Consider the following 17,842-nt stretch of genomic DNA (forward strand, 5'->3'; position numbering starts at 1 on the left):
GTTGTGGGTTCCCCCCTGCTCTCACCACTAGACCACACTCCTTCCCAAACCCAGCTGTCCTGATGCTCGGTCCCTGCTCTAACCACTAGACCACATGAGCACATCCACAAACAAAAATTTCTTCTTCCCTTCACAGAGACTTCGACAGGGTGACCACCCGGAGGGGATCACACAGAACACCAGTGGAGGCGGGGGATACGCACGCAGAGTTGTGCCGGGCAGAGAACTTCTGCAAAGCTCTCGCCAAACCAGTACGGCACCAGGACCCTCCCTCTGGCTGAGGATTGAAATGTAGCACACATCTCCCGGCCGAGTGACAGTCTGAGCGGGGGGTGCGGCCGTCCTCAGCCTGGGTTGGTCAGTAACAGCTCGGGGGGGGGGGGAGGGGAGCTGGGGTGCTGCGGCGGGAAGTTTACAAGGGAATAGATTCTGTTCAGACCAGACCGGCTGTTTTCCCCCCAAGGGGGAACAAATAAGCAGTTCTCTGGGTGTCAGATGCTGTCTTTTCCCCCAAACCAAACAGCTCAGTGCGGAGCCGGATAAATGTGCAGGCCTCTCAAATGGACTCAAGGGGCCAGAACTTCACCGGGTATAAGGAACGCCAAGGACAGCCCTGAGTCCCATTGAGTTACCCCAGCTGAGTTCCTGGCCCTCTTGAGGTTAAGAAGCCCTGGCAGGATCTGCCTAGTATCTGCTCTCTGCTACGCGTTACGGGGCTCACTAATATCACTGGTAACCTCCCCACACACACACACACGCTTCACTGGTTTCAGTGGGAGGTTTGGCTCGGATGGATTTATTGGTAGTAAAGTAATAACGCATTGTGGGCATGAGTGATGAAATCCAATCCCAGAGCAGAATCCAAATGTGTCCAAGGCTGGTTGGGATTAAAGGGGAAAATCATAGAATATCAGGGCTGGAAGGGACCTCAGGAGGTCATCTAGTCCAACCCTCTGCTCAAAGCAGGGCCAATCCCCAGACAGATTTTTGCCCCAGATCCCGAAGTGGCCTCCTCAAGGATTGAACTCGCAAGCCTGGGTTTAGCAGGCCAATGCTCAAACCACTGAGCTATCCCTAAAAGCGGGGGTGCTAAAAGCAACACAAGAATGTTCTCAAATTGGGCAGCCCAAACCGGAGTCAATCCCTAGTCGATGCCACAGCATCTAGCATGGATCCCCGAGCCCTTTACTGACTGATAGAAAAAGATTCCCCTTCCCCACCATTGGAATGCAGCCACCTCTGGGAGGGAGCTCAGCAGCTGTGTAAGGATTTGATCCAAAGCCAATGGAAACAGTTCAACAGGCCATAATAGCACCCAATAATGCTGCGCAGCGGTTTCGGACAGGAAGAGAAGTGCCACAGAGCTTGAAGAAATGTTTGTTCATACGGCCAGATGGGCTGTTTTTAAATTCTGGAGCCGAGCAGAAGGGGAGATTTTAGGTGGTTTTAGACAATTTTTTTCAAGCGCTAGTTAAAAATAATCCGCTGGTCTGGTGACCTGGTGGGAGATGTTAGAGGCAGGTTCTCTCCCCGCAGAGTTGGCTGAGGCCTTATGCAAACGTGTGCGCTTGAAAGCAGAAACTCGGGCGCTGATTTTTTAAACTCAATGGTCCAAACTCTCATCCGGTGGAAACAAACGCAGCTCCACTGGTTTCAAAGACGCCACGTCCATTTACACCCGCTGAGAACTTGGCCCCTCTTTGATGGCCTTTTCCATCCACTTTCCGCGGGCGTAAATGGAGGGCCAGGGCGGGGCCGACTCCAGAGTTTTGGTCGCCCCAAGCAGCCAAACAAACAAACAAAAAGCCACGACCACGATCGCGATCTGTGGCAGCAATTCGGCGGGAGGTCCTTTGCGCCGAGCAGAAGTGAGGGACCATCCGCCGAATTGCCGCCGAACAGCTGGACGTGCCGCCCCTCTCCGAAGTGGCTGCCCCAAGCACCTACTCGGTAGATCTGGAGTATGGCCGCAGTGTCAGGATGGCTATTTTAATCTAGGCCTTTCCCATTTCAACGTCTCCTCCTGCATGTGGCTGCATCTAGACCCCACACGACTGCTGGATCGCCAACCCCCGCGCACTGTCAGCAGGGGACACTGCAGGATCGCCCCCCCCCCATGCATTGACTCAGCAGGAGACACGGCGGTTGCCTGATGGTGCGAGACTCTGGGTTCTTTGCCTGCCTAGCGCAAAGTCTGACTCTGAGGTGACAGCCGTCCTGCCTCAGGGCACAGGTCCAATACCAGCCCTTGGGGACCGGGCTGTGATGTGCTACCAAAATCTACAGGAAGCAATTGCTGAAGTTAAATCTAAACATTACTGAAAGCCACGTGGCCCTGCCCTTCACCTAATACAATGATCTAGAGCAGAGGTGGGCAAACTACGGTGGCCCGCGGGACCGTCCTGCTCGGCCCCTGAGCTCTCGGCTGGGCCCCTGGCTTCCCTCCCCCGCAGCCACACCTCTGCACTTTCCAATAAGATAAGGGTTAGATAAGGGGCAGGAGGTCCCGGGGGGCTGTCAGGGAACAGGGGGCAGTTGGATGGGGCAGAGGTTCTGGGAGGGGGGAGCAGTCAGGGGACAGGGAGCAGGGGGCAGTTGGATAGGCGTAGGAGTCCTGGGGAGCCTGTCAGGGGGCGGGGGTGTGGATAAGGGTCACGTTAGTCAGGGAACGGAGGGGGGGGGGTTGGATGGGCCGGGGGTTCTGGGGGAGGGGGGCTGTCAGGGGATGGGGAATGGGAGGATTGGATAGGCGTGGGAGTCCCGGGGGGCCTGTTGGGAGGCGGTTGGGTGGATAGGGGTTGGGGCAGTCAGGGAACAGGGAGAATGGAGGGTTGGATGGGCCGGGGGTTCTGGGGGGGGGCTGTCAGGGGATGGGAGGATTGGATAGGCATGGGAGACCCAGGGGGCCTGTTGGGGGTGCAGTTGGGTGGATGGGGTCAGGACAGTCAGGGGACAGGGAGCTGGGGGGGTTGGGGTCCCGGGGGGGCAGTTAGGGGTGGGGGGTCTCGGGAGGGGGCAGTCAGGGAACAAGAAGTGGGGGGGGGGTTGGATGGGTCAGAGGTTCTGAGGGGGGCAATCAGGGGGCGGGAAGTGGGAGGGAACGGATAGGGGGCGGGAACCAGGCTGTTTGGGGGGACACAGCCTTCCCTACCCGACCCTCCATACAGTTTTGCAACCCCGATGTGGCCCTTGGGCCAAAAAGTTTGCCCACCCCTGATCTAGGGGGTCGATTCCAGCTGCTGATAAACCTTCCAGGAGTGTGGGAGCATAAAATACCCTGTGTCCTCACCAGGGGCTGTGGGGCGAACCAACGGCACCCAGAGAGAAGTCCCTTGTCTCCCCCCAGCTGGGCCGCAGGGGCGCGGAGAAGCCTGACCCCTAGTGGGTGCACTCGAGGGATGCAGGGCTGAGCTAGCACAACCGAACGGTGTCCCTACGGAGAGCAGTTCCTATTTATTTGCAGACGGTCCCTATGGCGATGGACGGACTGCATCAGTGAGGACCGGCCTGGAGAAGGAAGGACTAAAGGAAATCTCCTCCCATCCCTGGCACAGGTGCCTTCACTTCCTCCCAAAACACAGCTGCTTGCTTTTAATCCCAGAGGTGTCAGAAGATTGGGCAAAGCCAGATCCCAGAGAACACGGGCAGGGGGAGGCGGCCTGGGAGCCATTCACCCCTCATTAAGCAGGTCTTTCGCCTTGCTCCTGAACCTCTTCCTTCAGCAGCTCTGTCTCCACCTCAGCTCATCTGAGCAGGAACCTTCCTTCCTTTGTGGCCGCTTGCCCAACTCCCCTGGAAATGGATTCCCAACTCAGGACTGGTTTCCGCTGCATGCTAACGCCATGCTGCAATTACCCCAGAGCACAGACGTGGCTGTAGGAACTCCACCTCCCCTAGCGGGGTTGACGGAAGCATCCCTCCCTCAGCCCAGCCACATCTACACCAGGGGCTAGGTCAGCCGAGCCCTCAGGGGTGTGAATTTTTCACACCCGAGAGCCGTGGCTGTGTCAATCGAGATTTTTAGTGTCATCCAGAGCTCCGCTACCCCAGTGGAAATCCGGAGTGGCCCCCCCGTCTTCGATAGACACAGAGTCCCAATTTCCTCCCTCCAAGATCCGAGCAGCGCCACCGACTTTAAAAGACTAAATTTCCCACCCCGCCCTACGTCCACTGCGACTGAGAGCTGGGGTTGATTCCCTCCCTGCGCCACGTCCCTCCACCCTTGACTTCTCTCTCTCCGTGCAAGACCCCAGCACCTGCTTCCTCCACTCCTGCCCTTGTGCCTCGGGCAGAAACCTCATGACCTTGTGGACCTTCCTCCACCGCGATGCCATCCTCTCCTCCTTCAGTTCTGCCCTCTCCCTACCAAGCAACCTTGCCTCTCCAACTTGGCCGACTCCCATGCCTGCAATCCCAGCTGCTTGGCCTCCCTCCTCAAACCGTCCCCCCACCCCACACCTCCCGCTTCATAGGATCTCCCTACTTTCTCCCTGCCAGCCAGGCGCCAAAATGCGGCCCTCTCTCCAGACCCTCCCATTCAGGCTAGGTCTAAATCTTGCCAGTTCTTTCTGCAGAACCTCTCTAAGGGCTAGCTGGTGATGACGCGCCAGGCCGACGGGGGCAGGGCCGGCTCCAGGCACCAGCTTACCAAGCAGGTGCTTGGGGCGGCCACTTCTGAGAGGGGCGGCACGTCCAGCTGTTCGGTGGCAATTCGGCGGACGGTCCCTCACTCCTGCTTGGAGCGAAGGACCTCCGCCGAATTGCCACCGCAGATCGCGATCCCGATCGCGGCTTTTTTGTTTTGTTTTTGTCTGGCTGCTTGGGGCGGCCAAAACCCTGGAGCCGGCCCTGGACGGGGGAGAGCTCTCTCGTCGGCATCAGAAAACCAACCTCCGCGAGAGGCAGCAGCTCTGTCATCGGGAGACGCTCTCTTGCCAGCACGGCGCTGTCCACACCCGCGCACCAGGGGATGGCTTAGTCAGACATGGTCTACACTACAGATAACCCCGTCAATCAGGGGTGGGGAAAATCCACACCCCGCACGAGGCAGTTCTACTGACCTAACCCCCCCGTGTAGACAGTGCTGTGTGACACCTCGGGGAGGTGGATTCATTATGCCGACGGGAGAAGCCACGGCCTGGCCTCTCCATCCATGCAGCTAAAACTCTCACCATCTCATGGCTCTGACCAATGCAGGCTTGCCCCGCGCCGCCCTGTTCGGACTGCTGCTGCGAAAAGCATCACTGACCACCCCACCGCTCTCTCTGGACCTCTCCCCTGGCTCCCCCTTTCTCCAGCACTTCAAACATGAGCGATTTGCCTTCCCTTTCAATTCTTGATCTTCAGGGCCTGTCCCCACCCTAACCATCATCTCCTTGAAGTGACAGCCCCCCCCCCGCCCCAACACCGACTTGTTACATTTTCAAACAAGCCCCTCTCTCCCACGCTGCCCCAGTAAACACCCCCAACGCCACCTCCTTGGCCATCTTCCTGGTGGCCTTCACTCGGCTGACGAAGCGGAATTTTGTTCTCTTGCAATTCCCCCAACTCTCTCCTTTGCCTTGATCCCACAAAAAAATTAACACTGGCCAGGCAGCTGGTGCCGGTCCCTCGTACGCCCCCTCCGGCATCCAGCCGCTGTCTCTTGGACCTTCTTTTTGTTCTGTGTTGGTGAAGCACCTAGCACAATGGGGCTCTGATTCTCTGTGGGGGCTCTGCCCCCACCCGGATGTTATCATCCTACAAACACCACCCGGCCCTGATCTCAGATTAACCATAACGAGCCAGATCGGGCGGTATAAATCAAAGCAGTTCCATTGATTTCCACAGAGCTAGGCTGATTTGCACCAGCTGGGGATCTGGCTCAGATGACAACAGACTCCCCAAGCCAGAGTGAAACCCCCCCCCCCTCCCCGAGACATGGGTTAAAGGGACTGGACCAGGGTTAATTTCTTGGCAGGACTTCGGGGCAGGTTTGGGGATGTGACACCCGGCGCTGCTTTGAATCATTGCAATACTTCCAAGCATGGGAGGGGGGAGATTGAGGGGGTTGGGGAAGGAGCGTGTGCACTGGAGATAAAAGTCCCACTGTGCTGTAATGTTGCATTAGCATCAGCAGGAGCTATGAGCGTGCAGGGACCGGCCCCCCGTTTCCAGCTTTTTCCTAAGGGGATCGGAGCTGGGTCAGGAAAAAAATTAACTGGCCCTGAGAACCCTGAGTCACATTTTCCATGGAGGGCTGGTGCGTCGCAGCCGGCGCCCGGCTCAGCCCACCTGCCGCCTTGCTGGGGGACATTTTGCCTACGAGACCCGACACCTACGAGAATCAGGAGGAGGCTGCCCCATGGGAGAACCAGCCTCTCTCCGCACACTGAAAGCACGTCAGCGGGCCAGCCTGCACCAGGAGAGGGGCGAGACTAGGTGCAGGGGCCATCTGTGTGTTTGGCGTTCGTACAGCACCGAGCACAGCGGGGAGCTGGTCCAGGACTGGCTGATCCCCAGCAAATAGTCTAATTGTTCCCCCCTCCTCACCACGCCCACCTTGGGCTGCAACAAGCACCAGATAGTCTGGGGTAGTTTGCAGGAGGGACCCCATGTAGGATGACCAGATGTCCCGATTTTATAGGGACAGTCCCGGTTTTTGGGTCTTTTTCTCACCTAGGCACCTATTACCCCCCGGCTCCTGTCCTGATTTGTGACACTTGCTATCTGGTCAGCCTAACCCCATGCGGACGTGCCTGGGGAAGAGGCAGAGAGCTTGTCTTGCAGCGGACACCTGGATGCAGCTCATGGGAATGTCCCGACCTATGGAAAGGACGGACGGGCCGGCCCGTAGAGTGCGAGAGGGGGCGTTTGGAACGTAGCCTCTCTCACCCCAACGTCAGTGGGAATTCTGGAGGGAGGCCCAGCCAGGTGCGAGGGCACATTCTCCTCCTCAGATCTCATCCATGTTCGATCCTCAGCTGGTGTAAATCCACTGACTTCAGAGCTAGGTTTATTTACAACGCTTCCCCCCCCCCCCCCCTGCCATATCATTAATTGCCCATCTACTACTCCGAGAAAGAAAATCATCCGTCACTATTTCTGCTTGGTCAGATCAGCCCACAGCTCCGGCCCAGGACCTATGTCCTCGCCCCACATGTTCACCTAAGGCCTTTGAGGCTCTCAGGCTAGACCTGGTAGGGGGCTGGGGCTTCTGGGAGCAGGGGCCCATCCCCTCCTCAGATCAGAGACCGCCTTCAAGATCCAGATTACCACCCCAGGGGCTTCCCTTTTCTTTTAGCTTCTTTCCTCCCGTGGAAGGAGCATTTCTGTTTGTTTTCCAGCTAGGTCTGAGCCCAAACCTTCCTCTCCAAACAGCTCCAAGCTTTGGGGCAGACCAGCTCCCATCCCCCGTATATAGTTTAAATGCCTGCTTCCCAGGACATCACTGTTCTTACTTCCTATTCACCTTGTAGCAGCAACTAGGCACCCCAATGACGGACCAGGACCCCCCACTGCTAGGCGCTGTACACACAGACCCAAACATGGTCCTCCTACAGCTTAAACCCGATGGGCTCACTCATTTTAAAGCCACTGTCCTAAAAATTCTCCTGCGGGCCCCAAAGGGAGGGCTCCAGAAACCAAACACGATAAATAAAAACCTGTCTGTGAAACAAAGGCAGGACCCGGCTCACGTTCTGTTCCACCGGTTCTCATGGGTATGGTGGGACGGCTTCTTTGTGGGAAGAGGAGCTCCGTGTAAATAAGAAATGTTAATAGAAGAATGAGATGACTCAAAATTGTTCTTTTGGGACTTAAGGGAACTCAACGCCAGGAGGCCTCCATTCAGCAAAGCACTTGAGCGCCTGCTTAAAGTTAAGCGTGTGCTTTGAAGTCCCATCGAGCTGAAGATCTCTGCTGAATCCGGGCCCTCGTTAGGACAAAACAGTGCGGCAAAGGCGGGCGTAATCAGCACTGTAAGAAACAGGCATCACCGGAGCAGATCAGACCCCATGATCCAATTAGTCGGGCTCCGAGACCCAGTCTACACAGCAATCAGAGGTGTGATCCCAGCACACGTGACCACGCCTGAGCTCGCTTTAATCTCGTTAGCTCAGGCAGCAACACCAGTGAAGCCACGGCAGCACGGGCTAGCCACCCGAGGGTCCCGAGTGAGTTTGTACAGCCTACGCTGCTCCGATAGCAAAGACAGCTACATTAAAGCTAACTCAGGTGTGTCTACGTATGCTGCTATCACACCTCCAACCGCTGAATGGCCAATCAAAATGCTGCGGTGGAAGATGCAAGAAACCCTCACGATAATTTAGGCAGGGTTCCACTAATACAGTGATGGGTGCTATGGGGAAAGACTGAAGAAGAAATTGAAAATATAGCTATTTCCAATGCTTGATTAACCCTTAAATAGGAAGGATTTAAAGCACTTACACTGTTTATCCTACCTAACATAACTGTAGGCATTCACCAGTTGTTAGTTTTGCCGGTATTGCAGAAATGGCATCGATCTCCCCGAGTGTGAGCATGTCGCTTCCCTCCCTGTCTGACAAGCAACTATGGAGACATTCCAATAAACGGGCCAGGTTATCCCCTGAGCTCAAGTGGCACAGCTACGTGGACCGCCACGGAAAGAAGTCATTTTACGCCGGCTCAGAATCTCGCCCAGCAGTACCGGCCCCCAAAAGGTCTATAAATAAATATATTTCACATTTAAGCGAGTTTCGGGTGCGTGGGGACTTTGATGTGGTTGGAATTTTAATGTGTTACTCTGCGGGGGACTGTTTTATCTCTGGTGGCAAATAACACGTAGAACATCGAAAGAGGAACGCTTTAAGACCCTAAATTCTAGCATGTGTCTGAGGACTGATGTATAGAAAAAACCCTGGCTTAAGCCACCAGCAAGGACTGGCCACCTCTTGGAAGCCAGGGCCATATTGGCTGAGTATCAAGCTAGTGCCTTGGGGCAGAACTACACAGATTTTATACTGATACCACTAGGTCAGTTAGGGAGCTGGGTTTTTTAATTGATCAAGTTATACCAATAGAACTCCTACCATACACGCAATTATATTGATACAAAAGTAACTCAGGTCACGCCTACTCTACAGACGTCCACCGGCATATCTAGGTCAGTCAGGGGTGTGAAGAGGTGTGATCGCCGGACAAAACACAGCTGTGCTAGCAAAAGCCCCTAGTGTAAACAATTGCCAAAATTGTGTTTTTGCTGGCATAGATTATTTTGCTCTATGGGGCTGGAATAAGCGATACCTGTAAAACCTTCCAAGGGTACATCTGGCTTCACACTGATATAATTTATTTCCCATCCCATATGGGACTAGTTATACCGGCATAAAGCCCCTTTATATTTGTATAACTGCATCCACACTAGGGGACTTGTATGAATTTAACTACACTGCTTTTGCATTTAGACAGTCCTTGGGGGTCTCAAACAGACCCGTGCTCCATTGCGTTAGGCACTATACAAACACACACAGTCCCTCCCGCAAAGAGCTTGGTTTTCAATGAAACCTGAAATGAAATCCTGGCCTTACTGCTGTCAATGAGTGTTCTGATGTTGATTTCAATTCAGACAAGCTGTCACCTCATCAATTTTAAAATGACACCTTTGATTGAAAGCGTTGTTGCAGCCCTGTTGGCCTCTCTAATATCCTGGGACAAGGTGGATGAGGTAGTATCTTTGATCAGACCAACTTCTGCTGGTGAGAAGGACAAGCTTTTGAGATTCATAAAACTGAAAAAGAGCCGTGGGTCTGTGTGTGTAGCTGAAAAAGCCTGCCTCTTTCACCACACGAAGTTGGTTCGACAAAAGATATTACCTCCCTCACCTTCTCTCTCGAACATCTGATTTAAAAACAAACTAATATTGTTACAAGCAACACCTCAGGTTGATGAGGTTAATGAGAGGAAGTGGAGAGAGGGGAAAAAACCAAAACACATTTTTCTATATGTTTTTCCACATTGTTTACTTTGTGCATTTGACAGCACTCGGTGTCATCAGCTTCACCATTTCCTCTGTTATAGTCAATTTCATAGTTTTCCCCTGTAGTCAATTTTCCCTTATTGTTGGTGTGGGTCTTTATACACACTACAGGGGAAAGAAAATCTCCCCCCGCCGCCCCCCCCCCACCTATACATAAGAAAACACAATTGTAAAATACGGCAGGGGGATTCCAGGGTAGAGGTAGGATGTGAAACCACTTTTAAATTATTTGATTTAAACGGACTGGAGTTTGAGTTGATGGTGTCTCTCTACGCAGAACATTCCTGCTTTGATTTCCATAGGGAATTCTGCTTCAAGTTGACAGCACGACACCAGGGGCAACAGAGCTACTCTGAGGGCTTGTCTACACTTAAAACTCCACAGGGGCACAGCTTCAGTGTGGCCACTACCTATGCCGATAGGTGTGGGTAATCCACTTCCCTGAGAGGCAGTAGCTAGGTCACCAGAAGAATTCTTCCATCCATCTAGTGCTGTCTACATGGAGACTTCGATTTACCCAGCTCCATCCCTTGGGGGATTTTTCACACCCCCAAATGGGGTAGCTGAGTTGATCTAATTTGTAGGCCAGACCTGACATACAGATGAGGACCTGATGCATAGCTTTTAGCTAAAGATCAAGCTAACTTGTACTGGGAAGTTTGGGTTACTTTAAAGATGCTTGCTTAGGAAAGGAGATGGTTTATCGCTGCTACTTCTGTAATAAACATGATTCCTGAATGTGTGTGTGTGTGGGGGGGCTGTCTAGGTTGCAATACATTGTTACTTGCTCATACATTCCCCAGCCTCGTACCACGCTATCATACCGCTATGCTAAGTGCAGGGTGGAGACCACAGGAGTGTGGTTCTGAAACAGAAGGGGGAGGAGTGGGCTGGGGTGAGGGCCAAGGCTCGCTGCTAAGGATAGGAGATGGAAGGATCCGGGTTGGTGATGAGTCGTGAAGCAGTGACACAGGGAACACGGAGGTAAGTGGGTGCGAGTGGAAGATTATGTAGGTGCTCTGGGTGGAAGGATATTTTTGGGCCAACTTCAGAAGTGAGTAAGTCTGTCCAGAGGGAGTCGGAGGCCTCTAGCCTGCCTTGCAGATCAGTAAGTAGGTCTAAGGGAGTCTACGAGCCCCCTAAGTCACCCATGCATAGGCCTTGCCTCTGAATCTGCCCTGTTAACAGGCATGTCCTAGCAATTTGGATGGAAGGGTTTAGGATACAGGGGCAGGTGCAAGGATGTGGAAATCAGTGGCCTGGTGCTGAGGTGGGACTCCATGGGGGGGGCCTTATTTACAAACACAGAGCCACAAAGCCTTGGAGGGGGGTGGGGTCAGGTTCCCAGTGGGGGCAGCACTCAATGGGCGTAAAATGGCCCAGCTCCACTGCCATCGATTTGCACCAGCCGACCATCTGATTTCCCCCCTCCCCAAAGCATCCACCCACCACCTTGCCTGCTGGAGGAATGAGCTTTAGAAGGAGATAGCAGATCTAGGGTTAGAACCTTGGACTGACTCCCTGTCTGGTTGGGACAGCACCAGCGTTCTGTGCCTCAGTTTTCCAGTCTGTAAAATGGGGATGATTCTACCGTCTCCACCGCAGTGCTATGAGGACTTCTCTCATAACGGACCAGCTTCACAACAGCGAAGTTTGATGGTTAATGGGTCTGCTGAACCCCAGCCTTCCTCCCTCCCCCCCCCCCAACCCAACCCCCGGCCCCTTTTCCATCTCCTGAGCACACCACAGAACACAGCCCCGCTTGCTCCCTCTGGTTAAAAAACACCCGTCGTGGAGGGGCGGCGGGTGGGCTGCTGATTTCCTGAGTCGACTTGTCTCCCAATGAAAAGCCTGCCGCTGAGTCTGAGATGATGAAAGGGCGCGGAGCCACAATAACCACGGCCGTGCAAGAGACACAAGAGTCAGGGAGACGCTGCTGCTCACCTCCCCCCCCGCCCCGGCCCGCTAATACCAACAAGGGAAAGAAAAGCTCTTTGCAGAGTAACATTTCACCAGGCAAGCCTGGCTGACTTCAGTGGAGCGTGTGCCTCATTTTACATCGGGGGGAGTGAATCAGGTCCAAAGACTCCAAGGAGGGCTTAGCCTCAGGGCCAGTCCGTCTTTGGATTTACTTTGCACCTGGCCCGTGCAACCGTGCAAGTTGGTGCTTTTTACACCAGTGCAACCCACCCTGGTAAACTGTACTAGTGCGAGCCCAGTTTTGCACCAGCACATTAGGGGGGTTGCACTGGTGCCCCTGCCTCCATGGAGTTATGTCAACACAAGTTTTCCCAGTCTAGACAAGCCCCTCGCAAATAAAACTAAGGAAGGGGTTTCCAGCTTTGACTGTCAGATTGTGGTTGTGTTCCCAGGGGGTAGAGCGCACTGTAGAATTAACAGGGACCATCCCACATCTGGAAGGATGGGTCCGACACCAGATTTGTCCGAGATGCCCATTGAAAAGAAAATTACTGCAGCAATGGGCCAACCCATGGTGGAGATGCTGTAACAAGGAGCTGGGTTTGGGACAGAGGCCTGGTTCTGTCAAAGGTATTTAGGCACCTAACTCTCACTGATTTCAACAGGCATCTAAATATCTGGGCCTGATCCATGTCCAATGAAACCATGGCTCCAGTGGATGTCAGATCAGCCCCTCGAACTGTAGTTTGTGTGAGCAGGAGAGAAATGGGTCCAAATGAAGCACTTCCACCTTCCAACACACACACAGTTCCTGTGGGCCATTTGGAGATGATTTAAGTATCCTCCGGAAGGGAAGGAGCTAACTGTTAAGCACCCCCAATTCAGGGCGCGCTCAGATAGGCTCTGCCCTGTTTAATTACACACACACACACACACTCACTCTGCTGGAGTTACCCCAAACTCAGGGGTCTTAGTCAATGTCAGACCATTAGTGCAGAATACTGTAGCGCTTTCTCGTAAGGGCGTGACTTGCCTTGGCAGGAGTCAGCCTGAAAAGACAGCCACACTCCATGCCCAGCCTGGGTTGTATTTGGGCGACAGCGGATTTCAAAGAGCAGCCCGGGGGACACTCAGGTTGGATCCACAGGGAACCCCACAAATTCAAGCCTAGCTGAGTGACCGCCATGGAGCACCAAGCAGATCCCTCTCTTCCTCCCCAAAATTCGCAGCGCTGGGGAGGTAATGGGCTTCCCTTCACTCTAAAACCCCATCAGACCCTGATTATTTGCTATTCAGCTTGCAATCAGCCCAGGGGTGGGTGGGGTGGGGGAAGACTTAGAGAAACCCAATGAGTAACTCCTGAAACCAATAGAGACCGAATCTCTAAAGCAATAAAATCCTAAGTCTGGGGGAGGGGGATATTTTAGGGCCTGATCCTGCTGGCCTGAAACCGACGTCGGTTGTGTCGTTGATTTCAATGGTGGCAGGATCGGGCCCCTGATTATGGAAGATTTTTGGGCTGGGTGTCAATTTGGCAGTATCCAGATGAAAGGGGCCTGACGTTCAATCAGCACGTACCCACCCCTGGCTCAGAGAGAACGAAGTCCCATTTCAGGGCTCGCAAGTGAGGCCACAGAAATCTTTAGCCACTTTCGAAAATCCCGGCCTACGCATTCACACAGCACCGTTACAGAAGAAGGATCTCAAAGCACTATCAAAACCAACCAGCTTGGCAGACGAGGGGCCCCTGATCCTGCTCCCTCTGAAGTCAATGGCAAGACTCCAATCTAGCGCCAGAGCAGCAGGACTGGGCCGTCTCTACACGAGAATCATTTTAAGCCCCTCTGGAATGCAGCCACCTCTGGGCGGCGTTTGTTTAACACCCCACAGCAACAGATTAATTGAACGCATCGGATTCGATTTAGTGAAAGGCTCAGAGGGGCGGAATTAACTATGCGAGTGCATCCTATGTGCAGTTAAAACTCATTTGGAAGGGGGTTAGTTCTGGGCTCAGGGGAAAGAGGAAGCTATTTCTTCTGGTGATATTTTAGTAGGTTTCTATATGACCCCAGCAGTGGAAAAAAAAAAATCTCAGATGCTGAAAACCTATCGAATATGTTCCATCCCCAATCTGAATTTAAATTTCCAGAGGAACCGAGTCACTGAGGTTTGGAGGCAGAGAAGGGAATTGACAGAATACTAGCCAGGGCTTTTTTCTAGCTCCAGGTGCTTTCGGATCTTTCTTTTTTTCCCTTCCCCGTCCCCTTGATAGTGATGGTATGTAACTGAATCGCCCTGAGTGCTTCGCAGAGGCCATGCTCCACAGGATCCCAGGCCTGAAGCCTGCGTGGGAAATGAACCGGCCTTAACACGTTTAGACTTCCAACACATTAAGCAGGTTGGTTTCGGCATCAAAGTGACACCGTCGGTCTGGGCCAAAGAAAGAAAGAAAAAGCTGATCGGTGCGGAGACCTCCTGGGTGAAAAGGAGATACCCCGTCACAGCAGCAGCCAAATCCACCAGATCAGGGCAGCGTGTTAGCCATTCCTGAAGCTCCGGTTTGCACGGATTGGCAGGGGCAGCTCCAGCTTTTAAGAAGTTATTAAAAAGCATCTTATCAAATGCATTAACCCTGGCAGAGGAGGCGAGAAAGCACCCACAAGGGAGGCAGGTTAGGTTAAAAAGAAGGGGCCGGATCCCCCACGGCAATAGGGAAGTCGATGGAGCTCTGCTGATTTACTCCAGCGGGTGTGCGTCCGCCTGTTCAACTGACATTGAAATAGGACTGTGCCTGGTAGGAAGCAACCTACCGCTTAAAGAACAAATACAACCACCCCAAGCTGAGAGTGCTCAACGGCTCCCAGGAGTAGGCCCGTTTGTAGCACCCCTTCCGTGCAGAAGTGACATAGGCCAGACTGTGATCTGTGATGGCGCTGTAGTCCCAGGCAGCCCTAGGTGAAACATGCCTGACACCTAACAGACCCTACACCCACTGAATCAGAATGGTAGGACTGGAAGGGACCTCCAGAGGTCATCTCCCGTCCCCTGCACTCATGGCAGGGCTAGGTATTATCTGAAATCAGAGGCCCTCTTGCCACTGGGCTTCAGAGGCAGGCAGATGGGGCTATCACAGGGCAAAGCGTCCCCATCTGCAGCACGGGGGAGCCTGTGACGTGGTGGGGGCTGATGTTTGTCAACGGCTTGGAGCTGACTGGGCCAAAGATGGGCATTCATCATACAACTTCATGGCATTTCAGCGTTCAAATTCCCTGCTGGCCCGATGCCGTGGAGTTACGCCACCAGAGCATTTGACCCTAGGTTGTCATCATCATGATTATTAAAGAGCCACACTGCATTTTGAGCTGACAAGCCTGGGAAAGGAGGACACAGTTTTAGTGTTGGCTAAAACCCCTGGCTTCCCGTGACCCTGCTCATGTACTGCCTGGGGACCCTGCCTGGTCAGGAACCCTGGCATCGATTCAAATGGTTTCTCTCGGTTTGTTGAGCTCGCTGGCACATCTGAGCGAGCCTGCCACAGGGACCAGAGGGGAAAGACCAGCTGCCCAGTGGCTCAGAACCTGCCCAGTCATTCTTGTGCGGACTTGGCTCTGGGACGTACCAAAGCCCCTGAGAGTGTCCAGCGGGCACCAGCGGCTGGGCACCCAAGCAGAAACACAGGAGGTGAGCCGGGAGACCCGCTCAGAGATGGCCAGGCAGACAGCAGTTGGCTTGGAGCCCTCACACTCAGAAAGACAAGAGATGAGAGAGAGAAAGCCAGCGGGTGTGGAAGATCAAAGTCATGACATACACGCTCCCTCTTCGGGGCCAGACTTTGCTCTCCGTTACACCAGTGAAAATGCAGAGGAACCCCCCCGGCACTTCACTTATTACTAGTTTTCCCCTAGTCGCTATGAGACTTAGTCAGAGCCCAGGAGGCCACCCTGCCGGGCGCAGCGCAAACACAGCCCGGCTTTGCACCGGAGGGGCTGAGATCCGGACCCGGGGGCTCGCGCGGGGCAGGTTACCCCCTGGGCGCCGGGCCGCTTTGGCATGTCACTCACCCCGAAGGATTTACCGACCCGGCAGGTGTCAAAGAGCCAAGAGGGCCGAAAACAACTCCCAGGACTTGCAGACACCCAGCGAGCCAGACCCCCACCCCCCCCGGGACCCGCGCCCTACACCCCCGTAGCGCCCCGCGTGTCCCACTCGGGCAGGTAGGTGCGGGGAGCCGCGGGGCGAGCGAGGAGCGCTGGCTCTCTCCAGGGAAGTTGTAGGACTTGGCTGGCGAAGCCAGAAATGGGATCGCGTTAGGGGGAGGCGATGAGTGGTCTCCATCCCCCCCCCACACTAGATTTGGGGGAGTCCCAATCTCCCCACCACCTTCACCAGACTCCCTCCGGCCCCTGTAGGGGGGCGCCCGCCCCCAGCCCCCCCAACTCCGCCCCGCCCCCTCCGGAGGGGCCCAGGCCCCCCTGTCCCGGCCTCACCTGCCCTGTTTGGTGATGATCATCTCGGTCTGGTGCTTGTGGAACTTGGCCCAGAGCGGGTAGTTGTTGAGCATCACTTGGACCTTGCCGGAGAGCTGGTAGCCGGGCACCGGGTAGAGCGGGCCCCGGGGGAACACGTGCTGCACGGCGCCCGGGTAGCAGCTGTCCCCCGCCGCCGGGCTCGGGTAGAGCTCCCCGCCGCCGGGGTAGAGCTCGCCGGGAGGCAGCGCGAAGCCGTGGCCGCCCGGCTGGGCGGCGGCGGGCGGCGGCTGGGGTCTGTAGCCGGAGCAGCTGCTCAGGGCCGGGCCGAGGAAGCGGCCGGTGGCCGGAGCGCTGCCCCCGAAGCCCCCCGGGACCATCGGGGCGCTGTAGGGCAGGTTCAGCGGGCAGCCCTCCGGAGCCGGGGCGTCGGGGAAGTAGAACCGCTCCGGGACGCCCATCTTCAGCTCGGCCGGCTCCTTGGCCCCCTGCAGATCCAGCGGCTCCTTGGCAAAACTTTGGCTCTCGGCCCCATTCAGCATGGTGAGCGCGGGGCTGCTGGCTCCGGAGATTGGGTCCAGGGCGCCCATCGACTTGCCAAGCGAGGCGGGGTGGGGGAGTTTGCAGGGGAGGAGGTGGGGGGGGGAGATCAACCCCCTCCCCTCCCTCAGCAACTCATCAGGTTGTGCAAAGAAAAAGGAAAAACAAAAAAAAGCGAGAGACCCCCCCGCCGCCGCCGCGCACCAAAATCCCTGCAGCGCTCGCCCCACAGCTCCCAGCCCCGCTTCAGCGGCGGCGGAGTCCGGTTCACACGCGGGGCCGGGGCTTCATCGCCGGTCCGGACACGCCAGGAGCAAAGGCAGCAAAACCCCCGCCCGTCCCGAGCTCGGTGTGTACAAAATCCTCCCGCTCGGTTCCAGGGGCGGGGGGAGTTTCCCCCTGACACCTCCCCTCTTTCCAAGGGTTACGCGAAGGGGGGGGATTTCCCCCCACTCCTGGGAGCTGCCTCGTCTGCCCCGCTCTGTCACTCCACCTGCTCCATGCTCTGCTTCCAGAGCCGCCCTGGCCTCCCTCTTATTAAAAGCAGCAGCACTTGGGACGGCGAGGCTCCGCCTCCTCCCTGATGGCCCCGCCCCCTGGCGGGGTGGCGCAAGAGATTGGTTCCCTTCCTTCTTTAAAGCTGCAGGCCCCGCCCATTGGGAACAGGGATGGGGGGGGGGGAACTGTCCAGCCAGAGGGGAAAAGAGACCTTAGGGCCCGATCCTGGCAGCACGGATGCATCACAGACTCATAGAGCATCAGGGTTGGAAGGGACCTTAGGAGGTCATCTGGTCCAACCAATAATGAAGATAGCCTATCTCCTAGAATTGGAAGGGACCTTGAAAGGTCATCCAGTCCAGCCACTTGCCTTCACTAGTAGCAAGACCAAGGACTGCTTTTGCCCCAGATCCCTAAGTGG

At 55.2% G+C, this 17,842-nt stretch overlaps 1 protein-coding gene across 1 annotated transcript in view; it reads right to left on the reverse strand.

The window, feature by feature from the left end:
• TBX21 (T-box transcription factor 21) overlaps nt 1-17,412 on the reverse strand; it is a 35,470-nt gene extending 18,058 nt beyond the window's left edge. The window contains exon 1 of the mRNA XM_054014516.1: nt 16,405-17,412. Within this exon, the coding sequence (XP_053870491.1) occupies nt 16,405-16,973 (569 nt within the window). The 5' untranslated portion in view covers nt 16,974-17,412. The remainder of the gene's footprint in view (nt 1-16,404) is intronic.
• Nucleotides 17,413-17,842: the final 430 nt, after the last annotated feature.

The sequence above is a fragment of the Malaclemys terrapin genome, chromosome 25, assembly GCF_027887155.1.
Source record: "Malaclemys terrapin pileata isolate rMalTer1 chromosome 25, rMalTer1.hap1, whole genome shotgun sequence".
Classification (NCBI taxonomy): Eukaryota; Metazoa; Chordata; order Testudines; family Emydidae; genus Malaclemys; species Malaclemys terrapin.